This window comes from Peromyscus leucopus, chromosome 8b (assembly GCF_004664715.2).
Source record: "Peromyscus leucopus breed LL Stock chromosome 8b, UCI_PerLeu_2.1, whole genome shotgun sequence".
Lineage (NCBI taxonomy): Eukaryota > Metazoa > Chordata > Mammalia > Rodentia > Cricetidae > Peromyscus > Peromyscus leucopus.
Genome location: NC_051086.1, coordinates 104,466,953 through 104,481,370, shown reverse-complemented (window position 1 = coordinate 104,481,370; position 14,418 = coordinate 104,466,953). Strand labels below are relative to the sequence as shown.

Genomic DNA, 14,418 nt, shown 5'->3' with positions numbered 1-14,418 from the left:
CAGATACTGGTGACTGTGGGTCTGGGAGGCTCAGAACAACTCGTGGCCATCTCTGTAAGCTCCATGGGCCTGCCTCTGCTGGCCTTGACCTCCTCATCCTTATCCCAGCTTTTCTGCTCCTTACTATCTCAAAATCATATTTTCTGGGACCCTTATAGGCTCTAAGCTGACTCAGCAGGCAAGAAGGTTAGGTGGCTGCTCACTGGGGTTAGAGTCCATCTCTCCCCCAGGTTGCCAGAACACGCTGGGCATGGGACTGGCAGCAAATGGCCTCGTCTTAAAGGGAAAAGGCAGTGCCCAACGCCTTCTCTAGCCAGCACAAAACCATGAGGCACAAGGCCCTGTCTAGTGTGTCTGTCTGTCTCTGTGTCGAGTGATAACCTGGTCCTGGTCCATGGGATGTACATTACAGGATGATTCAAGCTTGTTTCTTAGAGCTAGCTGAGGCTGTGGCAGCTTGCAGCTGTCCCACTGCATACAGAGCTGGCTTAGTATGAGTGACAAGTCAAATGTGTGACTTTGTAGCAAGATCTCTGGGGATCTGTGCATAGCCCTGAAGATTCTGAAATTACAGTTGTTTGAGTATGGGCAGGCTTCTGCACACTGGTCCTGCATGACCTCTTTACAAACAGAACCCTGGTGGGACTACTGGTGTAGAGCACCTACCATACTCTGACTCAATGTGGAAGCTACTTTTCCAAGGACAGCTCACCTCAGGGATGGGGTCGGAGAGGAGGCTGTAGAGCTTCTCGTGGGCGCTGTCTCTCACCCCACACCACCTCGCAGAGTCGAAATTCTGCCAGATCCTTCCCAGGCAAATGGCCACCCACTGGCGCAGCAAGGGGTGTGGGTCACTGAGCTGCTCCAGGCAGATGGCAATCAAGTTCCCCTGCAGGCAGGCTTCCTGGACACAGAACACAGGTAAGTGGTCCTCTGCCCTTGTACCCAGGGCCGGGGCAGTCTGACACTACACTGTCTCACTGTAAATCCTGCCAATTCAGATTTGTCCTGCAATAGTAAGCTAAAGGGCAGGTTGGCCCTCTAGGGAGAGTACCCTTAATACTGTCTACTGCTGGGATCTGAAGGCTCCCTCTGCAAATGTGGCCCGAGCTGCACTCCTGCCCTAGAATACATTTGAGACAAGTCACTCTTCTGCCATTCCTGGAGCTTAGGTGGCTGGAGCTGCCGCGATACTTACTTGCCCTGTTGTGTAGCTGTTGACGATTACAGCAAGAATGAAGGCTGTCATGGTCCTATGTTCAGCCTGGAAAAGAAAAATACACCATGGCTGTGCACCCTCACAGTAGACTCACCTTTCCTCCAAGCACTGAGCACCTTGTTTCAGCACTTGCCTAGCATGTGATGAAAGCATCGTGTACTGGCCTTTGTGCTGAGGCATTCTTAAAGGTCTACAAGCAGACTGGCTTCTCCCTTGGATGCTAATGCCACAGAACATACTCAGGTTGCTCCGCTGTCCTCTGTCATGGCAGATAAAGTGGTTGGTAGTACCAATGGTCTGAAAGGCCCAGCGTGTTTCCCCCTTGTGCAGTTCTCAGTGAGCCTGTGTTCTCTAGTCAAGCACACTGGTAGTAAGATGCATGTAGCACTCTTTTGTTTTGTTTTCTTTTTGTAGACCAGGCTGGCCTTGAACTCACAGAGCTCTGCCTGCCTCTGCCTCTCAAGTGTTGGGATTAAAGGCATGCACCACCACACCTGGATGAATGTAGCAATCTTTGCTTCAATTCTGGTCTACTGGATAGATCAATTTTCATTTGAGGAAATTTCATTTCCTCTTCTCTGTGTCTGGAAATCCAACAGTCCATTATGATTTCTTCATGGTGTCTCACCTTTCCATATGTACATCAAGAGCCTAATCCTGTATTCCTCTGGGATTGCTGCCAGGTTCTTGGGAGTTTCTTTAACCCAATATCGCTTCTTACCTGGAACCTCTAATTAACAGTTATTTATCTTACACCACCAGTATCTGGCCACTGCCCTTGCTTTCTGCTGCTTTCCTATGGCAATGTCTCCTGAGTTCACGGTGACAGAGACCAGGTCACTATCTTCCAGCATCATTCTTTGTCATACAATGTCTGCACCTCCCCCTTCTGCAGAGCAGTATAACTCAGCAGGGAACGCTATCCGGCAATTGCTGGAAGGGCCAACAGCATCCTTTGCCGTTACTGCCATGAGCCACCAATACAGCTGCCGTCTGCCTGTTCTGGGTTCTGGTTGCTTTGGGGATTTTCTTTATGCTTCTGGTACTTGTTACTTTGACTGTGCTGTGTCTGTGTGAATTTATTTAGTTGTTCCAGGGTTCACTGTGCATTTCTTTCTCCAGTTCTCCAAGTTCCAGCCACTGTCTGTTCAGATGCTGCCCTCCTTTGCTTTGCTTCCCCCGCAGTGCTCTGGAGTGATGTCAGCAGAAGTGGCCGCCCTCACCCACGCCCCCATTTCATGCCTTTGCTTTCTTCTCAGGCGGTGCCTCCACTGATCTCTTTCTGGCTGTGTCTGCCCTATGATCATCACCTCCCGTGTTTTCTCAGGGGGATGGGTGGGGTGGGGCTGTTCTTCTTCCATTGTGCTCTCTCAAGATCTGTCTATTTAAGGGTAGTAAAAGTAGACTGTTTTCTTTTTTTTTTTTTTTTTTGAGACAGGGTTTCTCTGTGTTGCTTTGCGCCTTTCCTAGAACTCACTCTGTAGCCCAGGCTGGCCTCGAACTCACAGAGATCCGCCTGGCTCTGCCTCCCGAGTGCTGGGATTAAAGGCGTGCGCCACCACCGCCCGGCGACTGTTTTCTTGTAGCAGCAGAAAGCTGTTTCTGAGAAAATGAAGTGGCTGCCAGGCATGGTTAAGCCAAACTGCCTTATCCAGCCATCCTCAACGCCCTGACTGCATGGTCTCAACCCTTTTCCGGGAGTTCTCACCTCTGTGCTGGGCTTAATTAAAACAAACAAACAGCCAGAGGAAGAATTTACATACAAAAGTTCTTCATACAGGCCCCACCTCAGAGTGCAGATGTGCTGCTGTACTTTAATCTTCCGGCAAGGAAGCCCTATGAAAGAGTGACTGAGGATGGCTGCTCTGTCTACATTACTATGCTTAGCAGCAGGAGGGAGGGAGAGATTCAAAAAACTGGTAATAAAATATTGTGAGAAAACTACTGTCTATCCTATTCATGCTATCTAATTTTTATTTTTTTAATTTTTTAAGGTTTTTTTCGAGACAGGGTTTCTCTGTGTAGTTTTGGTGCCTGTCCTGGATCTCGCTCTATAGACCAGGCTGGCCTCAAACTCAGAGGTCCACCTGACTCTGCCTCCCAAGTGCTGGGATTAAAGGCATGCGTCACCACCACCCGGCTAATTTTTTAAACAATGTAATAAAAAATTATATGAAATTCAAATTTTCAAACAATGTCTTCCTTCCTTCTTTCCTTTATTAAAGCATGTCAACATCTTGTCCTGTTAAGGGACCTTTGGGGCACCTGAGGCACCATACTATAGACATACTCCATCTGTCTGTTCAAGGTGCAGGTTCTAGGTAACGAAGATGCCACTGCCGGGCAGAGACATGCAATGGCAGCTGACCGAATGGCACAGGAAGACCAGATTCTTGCTTGAGGCAGGAGGAAATGGAGCAGTGTGCACTGTGGGCACTAGGTGGCCAGCCGTTCATGTGTAACTGTGGAGCACCTCTCTACCTGGCCCTCAGAGAGGAAGGGCAACACCTGGAGTGTGAGCAGAGGCAATCCCATGCTGTCTGAGAGAAGCGTGGCTCACTCCTTACTGGCATATACGGGTCCGCCAAGACGGAAAGGAAGTACTTGTGACCGTTGTCCTTCACGAGGTCAGCCTGGCACGACTGCAGGAAAAAGGAGACAGAAAGGTCATGAGTGCAGGGACCAGCGGGATGTGTCAACGGCTTCTTACGAAGCAGGGGCATGCAAACACGCTGAGAACACTTCATGATTATGCAGCTTTCCTGCAAGTCCAGTTTTCACTTGGGAAGAAGCTCTGGTTACTGCCCTTGGAGAGAAGGCTGGAGTCCTACAACTCTCAGAAGAAAAGCACAGAGCGCTCCAACAGACCACGGGGCTACAGGCAGCTGGTTAGGACTGTGCTCCCCCCCACCCTCCTCTACTCAGTCCAGACTTCTCCTCTCAGGCTTCCCGCTTCTGCCCATGTTCACCAGCCCGGCAGAAATGAAAACATTCTGATATTTTATTTATTTATTCCCTATTTTTATGTAGTTGAGTGATTTTATGTATGTTAGAATGAGCAACACATGTTGTAGGTAATGGAGATGACTACTTGGTGCTCTTGGTCTTTTAAGTTCTAGTTTTTGCTGAGATCCTTTTTCTCAGACCCACTTCTTCTCAGGTCCCTTCCCCCATCTCAGACTCCTCCCCTCCTCTCAGGGTCCCTTTCTCAAAGGCTCTTCTTCCCAGGTCTGTGCCCCTCCCCATATCAGACTTTTCCCTTCCTCTCACGTTTCCCACTTCATCTCAGGCTCCCCTCCTCTTGCCTTCCACATGAGCATACTCAACAGTACTCTTGTTTCTCTAGTGCTGGAACCTGCCGAAGCTTCTGGGGATTTTGTCTGGATTCATGCCATACAATATTTAATGGGAGCCTCCTAGAGACTCCCCTATTCCTAAGCAAAGAAAGAGCTCTAAGATCCAAGGACTAATGTAAGTGCTCAAGAAGCCACCAGAAGTGCAGCCCTAACTCAGTGGACTCCCTCCCGTGAACATAGTCCTATCTGGGGGGGTCCTCATGCGCCACAGTTGAGGCCTACCCATGAGAACAATGGTTCTGTTCTAGAGACACAGTCAGTCAAGTCCTGCTGCTGACTGCTGAGGGAGACAACTAAGTGGACAGCTGTGATATACAATGAGACAAGCTGGCAACACCTGAGAAGCCACACATGGTGGTGGTGGTGGTGGTGGTGGTGGTGGTGGTGGTGGTGGTGGTGGTATATGCTTTCTGGAGGACAACAAAGCAGAATTAAGAAGGAGAAAGGGAAGGGCAAGATGGAGAAGAAGAAGGAATAGAAGGGAAACAGGCTTAGAACGTGGGGTATGAAGAGGCAGGTGACCAGGCGCTAGGCGGCATTGGAGAGCCAGCAGAAGCTGAGAATAAGGGATAGTGTCGCCAGATCAAGGTCCAAGGCCAGCTGTCAGCAACACTGTTACTATTGATAACCTGACTTAGAATGATAGGAGACAAACCTCTGGGCAGGTCTTCAAGGGAGTTCATTTACAGTTGGGCCAGTTGAGGTAGGAAATCCCTTCCCTAACGTACGTGGCACCGCTCCATGGACTGGGGTCCTAGGTCACACAAAGGGGTGAGCTGAGCAGCAGCGCTCGCCGTCTCTGCTTCCCGACTGCACGCTGACAGCTGCCTCAGCCTGGCGCTCCTGCTGCTAGGACGCCCCGGCCACCAGACCGTGCCTTTCAACTTGAGTCCAATAACCCTTCCTCCTCTAAGTGCTTCATCACAGCAGTAAAGAAAGAAAAAAGACACCTGGTGAACTGGCCGGGGGCAGAGGAGGGACCATGTGCAGCACAGACAAAAGGATGGGGACCGTTCCAGAGCCGTGAGAAAAGCACTGAAGGGCATGGGAGGGCAGGGGCGCACAGATGGGCGTGCACTGCACTGGAGACGGAGACACAGGCAGAGCCCCATTCAGGAAGATGAACCCAGAAGCCTGGAGCTAGATCAGAGCTGATGTCATCTGGGTACTGGTGGTACAAAAGCTCCTCAAGGTGACTAAGAAGGCCTTGGCTGTTCATGGCATGGCTTCGGCTCTCCCTCTTTCCACTGGTCCTACTTTCCACTAGGCTGAGTGATTTGGGGGCATTATTTGAAAGCTCTGGTTCTTCACAGGAAGGACATGATCTGGTCTTAGACATTCAGAAGTTGAGGTTGATGTTGTGGGAGGTGCCAGGAGGAAAAAAGGAAAGAGGAAATGGTTGCAGGTCAGGTTCTCCATCCCTTCAGTGAGGCTCCCAGCTTAAGTTTAGAACTCCATGCTTGAATGTAAAGAGTCATGTGACCCATGAATGAAGGGTACTGTAATCCTCGGAGAGAGATGGTAAGGCCTTCTGGGACCAGTACCCAGGGTGATGTGCCACCTTCTCACCAGCTCCCAAAAGCTCTGTTCTAGGCTCAGAGGCCCTCAGGGAACCAGACTTGGACTTAAGCACTGAGGATGAAAACAAGGGATATCACATTCTGCTTTAGGACCTTCTTCCTTCCAGAGCCATGCACATGGGCTCTGCTGGGTGCTTAGTGTGGACTCTGCATGACCCTCTCTTTGTCAAGGGCCCAGGAGAATTTCTCTTGGTGGTGATTAGCGAGTTCACCAGGTGGACACTGGCTCTGTAAGGTGGAATTAGACAAGATGGCGGTGGTTGGCTTAGCTGCAGGCTTTTGACCCCAGCTCCTGCTCATCAAGCCACACACACATCATAGACTTCCCAGCTTTAATGCAGGCAGTTAACAAACAAGCTAGAAGCCTCAACCTTGTAAAGACCTGGCCCCCAGGGCTAGGAGACTGCCCACGTCAGCAGCAGCAGCAGCAGCAGCAGCAGCAGCAGCAGCAGCAGCAGCAGCAGCAGCAGCGCAGTTCAGGGAGGAAAGACACCTTCCTTTGTTTTCAAATCAGAGCTGACAAGTCAAATCAAAGCCCACACGTTTACAGGAAGCTCCTTAAGCACAGCTCATCTGAGAGTAATAAACTGTCATTAATTCATATCCTCCTAATTCTGAGTGCGAGCCTCCAAGTCAGGAGATCTGAAAGGATCACTTTAATAAGCCTTCAAAAGCAGAGTCTGGCGATTATGAGGCACATATTAAAAGATTTCTGTTTTGATAAGCTTGTCACGCCACTGCAGCGTGGCAGTAATGGCTGCTCTTCACACGTCTGCTCTCATCACCAGTGCTCACAGGTGTCATGTGTATGCTGGTTTCCACTGCATGGAGGGTGTCCCTCCCCCAGCAGCTCCACTTGCTCAGGACGAGGTGCAATTCCCTTAACCTGCTTTCTCTTTATGAGTCAGTCCTAGGCCAGCAGCCTCCCTGAGCTGGAAAGAAAGCAAGGCTACAACCTAGCAGGGCAGGAAAGCCAGTGAGAGCTCACCCTCTGTGGAGGACGTGGGGCTCTGACCATGCTGCACATGCTAGGCAGTGCCTTCTCACACCAGGAACAGTGATGATGACATATCAAGGCTAGAGTAAGAAGGAGGGGAGGAGGAAAAGCAGGAAAACGGGGTTTTCTTGGCAGACCGCCTCTGCCATTGCAACCCACTCCGACCCCTGTAAGTCTGTCTCAGGGTTTCAGGGAAACAGGAAGAAAGGTGGAGGAGAGCAAAGGTGAAGGAGCTGCTAGTCTGACTGCCCAGCAGCTGCAGTTTGCAATGAACACTGCTAAGGGAGCAAGTCCTGGACCAGCTGTGCAAGTGAGCTTCCCTACTCCAGATGTTCTGCTAAAGGATATCTTGGGGAGAGACCTGACTTTGCTCTCCTTACTTCAGAAGACCACAGAGTATAGGAAGAGAACTTCACAACATTACCATGTCTGACAGGGGGAAGTGCGGGGCAGCATAGGGCGACCCTAAGAGATTCCATCTATGAATGTACGGCCCTGTGCTTTCCAGTGTGAGCACAGAGAACTCTAGGGATGCTGGAGGTGACTCAGCCCAGAATGCAGTTTCTTTCTTGTCATGAGAAGCAGGCATATGACATTTGGAAGGGCAGATGTTTTCAGCAAGAGAAAACTGCTGTGAAGAGTGGCCTTGGTGGGTGATTAGCATAGCACAGGGAAGCTGCAAGGAATCTGGCCACTGGAGGAGGAAATGAGGTGCCTGTACACCTTGGGCATAGAACCAACAGAACCTGGAGATGGAGGAGCACTGTGGGGATCTCACTGTTCTTCAGGATGCAGCAGAACATATAGCAGGAGGTCTGAGCTATGCAGTCCTCACAAGCTGAAACCTGAGCACAGCTGCTTTCCCACAGGCCCAGTGATGTGTATTGTCACTTTCCAAATGTGGCTTATTAAATATTGAAAAACCTGTTGTTAGCAATGCTGTTAGATGCACCTGTGTGTAAGGTAACCATCGAGAGGAGGAGGGACCACGATGCTGTGCCTGGTAGGGATGTGAAAGGCACGTGTTGGGCCCCTTCCTCCACACTTCTGTATTTGTACCTGCCACCCCCCATCATAAAATCTATCAAGGTTGAAAAACCAAAATTCTATGGAAACGAAGGTTCCCCTGCCACTCTGTGTGCTTACTCTTCTGTTTGTTTCTCACATGCATTTTTGTTACAGACACATAAGCAAATACGAATTTACATACTCAGCTAATTTCCCCAAACCAAAAGGTCTAATGTGACAAGATGCCTGGGTCTTGTTTTTTTTTTTTCTTTATAAAATTTTTATTGCTGCATGATGCAGGACAGGCAAGGAAAATTATGAAGCCGCGGCAAGGGAAAGGGGTGCTCCCTGAAGCCTCTGCTAGTAGGGCATCAAGAACTCTGCATGGTTTGCAGCATCTGCTGTTCAGGTTGCCACGCAGGGCAAGATCCCTGTTACAGAGCCATTTGTAGGAATGTTAAAATGGCAGTAGGCCCTGCTGAAGGCTAAGCATCATTTGGACTTCTCCCTTCCTCGTTGGAAACTCACAGTGGTCTAGGAGCCTCACAAGAAACCCCACTTACAACCAAAGCTCCACCTTAACCCTCTTGTGCAACCTTGTGACCTATGACTTTATCTTGTCCGATTACAACCCTACCCAAGGCCCCTTTGGAGGGTACCATCTCACTCACCAAAAATGAAAACAAAGACATGGAGGCTTCTTAGCAACCCTTTGAGTTGTAACTTGGCTACTGCTGAGACACATAGGTAGGACTCTGAGAAGCACTCAAACATGTTCTCAGGGGGGTGGGTGGTGTCGTATTAATTCCCTGAGTGCCTTTCTTCCTACTAAACTGGTACTTAAATATATGTTAAAATGTCTTTTAAATAAGCCCAGCTCTGTTTCACACTGGAGGATCCTGAAATCCTTTTCTGTGACAAAGTCAAGGACTTGGCTTTACTGGAGTGGAGGGACTTCTTCCTTGGCTGCCTCTTGCTGTTTCACATGTATCTATAGGGTACAGTGTGATAATCTGATCCCACACCTTTACTTTTCTCATGGAGGGCTCCTTGCTCTTTTACGTTCCTGACAGAATCCCTGCAGGCACCCTTAGCACTGTGGACTTAACCAGCCGCATACGGATGCCTGGACTTCCCAGCTGAGCCACTTCTTGTCAAACAACGCTGCAGTGAATGTCTAGTAGGTTATTCCTGTGCCAGTCTACAGAGCTATGGTGTGAATTCCCAAGGTAGACTGCAGATCAAAGGGAAGTGTCTTAGTTCTGAAGTTTATACCACTTGGTGCTTTTTGCAGCACAGCATCTTGTGAGATGCTTCAACTCTGGCCTATTTCATAAGCAAAAAAAAAAAAAAAAAAAAAAGTTATTGCGGGGCTGGAGAGATGGCTCAGTGGTTAAGAGCACTGACTGCTCTTCCGGAGGACCCGGGTTCAATTCCCAGCACCCACAGGCAGCTAACAACTGTCTGTAACTCCAAGATCTGACACCCTCACACAGACACACATGCAGGCAAAACAAATAAATAAAAATAAAAAAGGTTATTGTATAAGCAGCCTCACTGTGCACTTTGAAACAACAACCTCACATTGTCAACAACCATTTGCATCAACTTTTTGAAAAAGATTTATTTTATGTATGGGTCATACTTCATGCATGACCATGTATGTGCAGTACTTGAGAAGGCCAGAAGAAGAGAACAGGGTGTCAGATCCCCTGGGACTGAAGTTACAGAAGGCTGTGAGCTGCCATGTGAGTACTGGGAACTGAACCCAGGTCCTCTGTAAGAACAACAAGTACTCTAACCACTGAACTACTTCTCCAGCCCCTGTATGGACCTGCCAGCAAACTGCTGCTCTCAGTTTGAGCACTCGTCTCTGGAACTGTGTCGGTGGTGACTGTGGTTTTTGTTTCTTGGAGCCCTTTGTGCGTGAGGGAACCCATTCTTTTACCCATGTCATACTGTATTAAATATTTCTCTAAAATTTATTTGTACTCAAGTAAGTTTCTTTCCAAAGACATCTAAATTTGGAACTGTAGTTTAAACAGGTCAATCACCTCCAGGTTAAATGAGAATTTGCCTGGCTTCTCTTCTAACACATCTAGGGGTTTGTTTTTATGTTAAAGAGGGTATCTCTTTAACCTGAGTCCTACTGTTCAAGCCAATCAATCTCTTGTCCCTCAGCTTTCTGTCACTGTAATTGAACACCTTGAATACTCAACTGAACAGAAGGAAAGGTATGGTGGCACATGGCTTTAGTCCTAGCACCCAGGAGGCAGAGGCAGGAAGATTACTGAGTTCAAGACCAGCCTGGTCTACAGAGGGAGTTGCAGGACAGCCAGGGCTCACAGAGAGAACCTTGTTGTTTCTTTTCTTTCTTTCTTTCTTTCTTTCTTTTTTTTTTTTTTGGTAAAAAAAGGAAGGAAGGAAGGAATGTTTATTCTAAATGATGGTTTAGGTTGGTTTAGGTCTTTGGATGCCTTTGGGCCTATGGTGAGGCCTGGTACAACCCATTCTTCATTACTGAAGCTTCATGGTTAACTATGGTCTCTGGGAGGACAGGGTCTCTATCACTCTTCTTCCTGTCCAGGATTCCCTGCCTCTTCTTACTCATCTCTCCACTTGAAGCTGAGAATGTGTTTGTCTACTTCCAGAAAAAGAGCCCGTTGGTAATTTTACTGGGATCATATTAAAGTTATAAATTAACTGAGAGAGCACTGATGTGTTTATGACATGGAATCCTCTGTAAGAGAGCAGGGTATGTTTTTATTTGCGGAAGTTGATTTTGTGTCTCTCAGGAATGCTTTAAGGTCTTGTTTGCGACAGCTTTTCCCATCTCAGGTTAGATTATTCCTGGATTTATGATCCTACCACACACAGGCTGCTCTTTCCTGTCTAACCTAACGGTTGTTACTTCAGCTTCTGTAGATTACTCTTTCTACCTCACTAAGTTATTTTATTAGCATTAATAGACCCTTTGGGTTTCCTAGACATAAACTTACACCACCATACACAGAACTGGGGCTGGAATGCACTTGCTCCCTAGAACTTACTCCAACACCTTGAATGACTTCTGTTATGTATGTAGACCTTACACTGTCACCAAGGGTCCCACAGAGCTATGTCACAGAAGTCTCCCCACCTGCTGCTGATGTCAAGATCTTTTTTTTTTCTTTCTTCTTTTTCTTTTAAGACAGAATTTTGTTATATAGCCCTGGCTGGCATGGGACTTGCTATGTAGACTAGGCTGGCCTTGAACTAAGACCCCCGCCCCCTTCTGCCTCTTGAGTACTGGGATTAAACACATGCCTAGTTTCAATAATAAAATCATATCATCGTCATCATCATCATCGTCATCGTGTGCACGCATGCCATGGCACTCCTGTGGAGGTAAGAAGTCAGTCTGTAGAGTTGGTTCCCGACTGTCCACCAGCTGTGACTGTGAAGTCAGCGACATCAAGGGGGACATATCTTTACTCTGCCCAGTCACAGCTAGAAGACAGCCAGCATGAAGGTATCTTCTAGGAACATGGCTTCCTCATGGTAAAGGGAGATTAGAAAAACTCAGAAATATAAAACTAAATTCACCCCAAACATAGAGATGTTCAAAAGAAGCCTGGTGGTTTGATTGAGAAATGTCCATATAGGCTCAGGTATTGGAATGGCTGGTGGTGCTGTCTGGGGAGACCATAGAACCTTTAGGAGGTAGAGCCTTGGAGGGGGAGGAAGTATGTCATTGGGTGGGTTTAGAGTTTATAGCCTTGCTGTTTCTGATCCGTGTTTATGGCTGAAGATGTAAAAGAGGGTGAGTCAGAATTAACTCTTCATCTATTAGTCACCTTTGGACCTGGTGTTTAATCATAGCAACAGAAAAGGAACTAATACAAAGCCTAAAAAAATAATGAAAACAAACAACCCCTCCATACCCACACATGAAAAACAAACCCATATTGAGCTCCTAAACAAAATGGAAGTGAATAAAGAAACAAAGCAATGTTTGTAGCAAAGCCCAGCACATACCCAAACTGCTTTCATGAGCACAGCAAAGCTGGGGTTGGGCGAGGCATGACTCTGAAGGGAGAAACCTGCTAACACCAAGAGCAAGGTGCCTGTGAAAGGGGCACTCACCTGTCTTCCACCCCAAGCCCGTCACTGAGTCCCGAGAAAAGCATGCAGCCAACCTAGCAGGAGGTGTAGACCTGGGCAGCACTCCTCATGCTGCCCGGCCATCGAGAGGTGAAGAGGGCTGAAGGAGAGATGGGGGAGGGTGTGGAGGAGCCGAACCTCCCCACAAGTGGAGTCCCCACATGGGGTCTGGACAGAGAAGCCCTGAGTAAGATGCGTGCCTGGATAGTGCAGTTTGTGGTAAGGCACCTACACAGGTCCCACTGTGACCAATGTCCACTAAGAAGCCCCTCATGGAGGAAACTGGGGAACAGAATCCACTATCATCTCAGGTTTCTATAAATCTAGAGCCACCCCCTCCCCCCCAAGCAAAGCTTAACAGACAGGAACCACAGGTGTTTGGACCAGGAGCGGGCTCAGGAGGAGAGAGCCCACATTCTTCCCAGGGCAGTCCCCCAGAGTCCTCCACAGTGCCAGAACTTGGGACAAGGGGCAAGAACTGACAGGGAGGAAGCTGATCCCTGAGCTCCCTCTCAGTTGAGCTTAGTCTAAGTGAAGAGGAAAGTGTGGAGAAAGGAAGGTGGTGAGGCTGAGTACCTGATCAAATCTGGAGAAAAACCAGTTTGCAGAGGAAACAGCAGACATTTGGAGACTGCAAAGGACACACAGGTCAAAGGACTGAAGAGAAGAAAAATCCTGCTTCTTTCTTGGCTGTCTTTTTCCATGGAAGCCCTTCCTGAGGACTGTGCAGTGTGCACACAGGGTAAACCTCTTCGTATGCCTGACTTTGGATTATCCTACCAATACCAACTCACAGTGTTTTCCCACATTCCTTGACATTGTGCCCTTGATGTTCCCCAGTGGTGCTATAAATAAAACTTTATTAACTATAATTTGGAAGGTCTGCCTGAATTGCACATTAATTCTGTCTATGAAAAAAAAACCTCAATTAGCTGGAACCCAGCTTACACCAGTCCTTAATTAACCGCCTCCCTCCCTTATTCTTGTTAATTAGTAGAGACAGATGATAACAACAACTTGGGGAACTTATTAAAACCAAGCAGGCATGTCTTCTCTCACATGTGGATCTTAGCTTCAGATTTTCAGGGTTGTGTGTTTAATCTGGAGTGTCAGGAAACTAGAAAGGACCCACAAGATGAGGAGCGAAGGATGGGGGGATAGTAGAACACATGTAACAGTGTGGGGACACTGGCCTAATGCTAACCCTAACATTAACCTAACACTGACCTCTGGCTTCTGCATATATGTGCACCCCCAACAGAAATATTCTTAGTGAAAAGGACATTTTCTTCCTAACTCAGTGATTTTCTCAGTGACAGTACTCATATTCAACTGTGTGTCACAGTCTCTGGTCTAGTGTAAATTCCAGGACAGTGTTAGGTTGCCTTATAGATGTGTCTGAAGCAAGCCCACTTTTTGTTTGAAAATTGAGGAGGAAACAATACAGGGTTGCTGAATGATCAAAATCCAAAGCTTTAGCTATACCACTCAGGGTACAGGGTGCACATGACATGGCATAGGCTTAAAGCTCAGAACCAAAAACCCAGGGTGCATGCATACTGTGAAGCCATCACCACCATCAAGGCTGAATCTAGCCCCTTGCAGGTTCACGTCCTTCCCCTGCCCTGACGTAGCCACTGATCTGCCTTTCTTCTGATTCTGCAGACATCTTCTGCAACTGTAAACACAAGAAGCCATACAGTATACAACTCTACTACTGGTATCTTTTAAGTGACATGGTTATGTTAGGGTGAGCATGTGTTTTGTTTTTTTAAATCTCTGATTAGCATGCGTGCCTGTTAGTGTCCATTTAGGCTACTTCCAATATCAAACTAGTAAGACAAAGCTATTCAGAGCTAGATGTGTTGGCCTGCTCCTGTAACCGTAGTATTGAGAGGCTGAGGACTGCCATGATCTCAAGGCCAGCCCCCAACCCCAAGAAAGCTACCATAAATATTCACAATACAAGTCTTTGTGTGACAAACGAGAACTCAAGAGTGGAGCTGCTGGACATGAGCTCTTGGTGCCAAGTCTGATAACTTGAGTTTGACCTCTGGAACTAACATAATAGAGAAAACAAATGCCTGCAAGCTGTCCTCTGACCTTAAAGGTTTT

The 14,418-nt window shown here is 47.8% G+C and overlaps 1 protein-coding gene across 4 annotated transcripts in view; it reads right to left on the bottom strand.

The window, feature by feature from the left end:
* Positions 1–14,418, bottom strand: part of Rptor (regulatory associated protein of MTOR complex 1) — a 345,487-nt gene that overhangs the window by 65,190 nt on the left and 265,879 nt on the right. For all 4 annotated transcript variants that reach the window (XM_028853561.2, XM_037201582.1, XM_028853564.2 and 1 more), the window contains 3 exons: positions 3,787–3,861; positions 1,199–1,264; positions 713–904 (listed from right to left, as the gene is read on the bottom strand). In XM_028853561.2, coding sequence (XP_028709394.1) covers positions 713–904; positions 1,199–1,264; positions 3,787–3,861 — 333 coding nt within the window. The remainder of the gene's footprint in view (positions 1–712; positions 905–1,198; positions 1,265–3,786; positions 3,862–14,418) is intronic.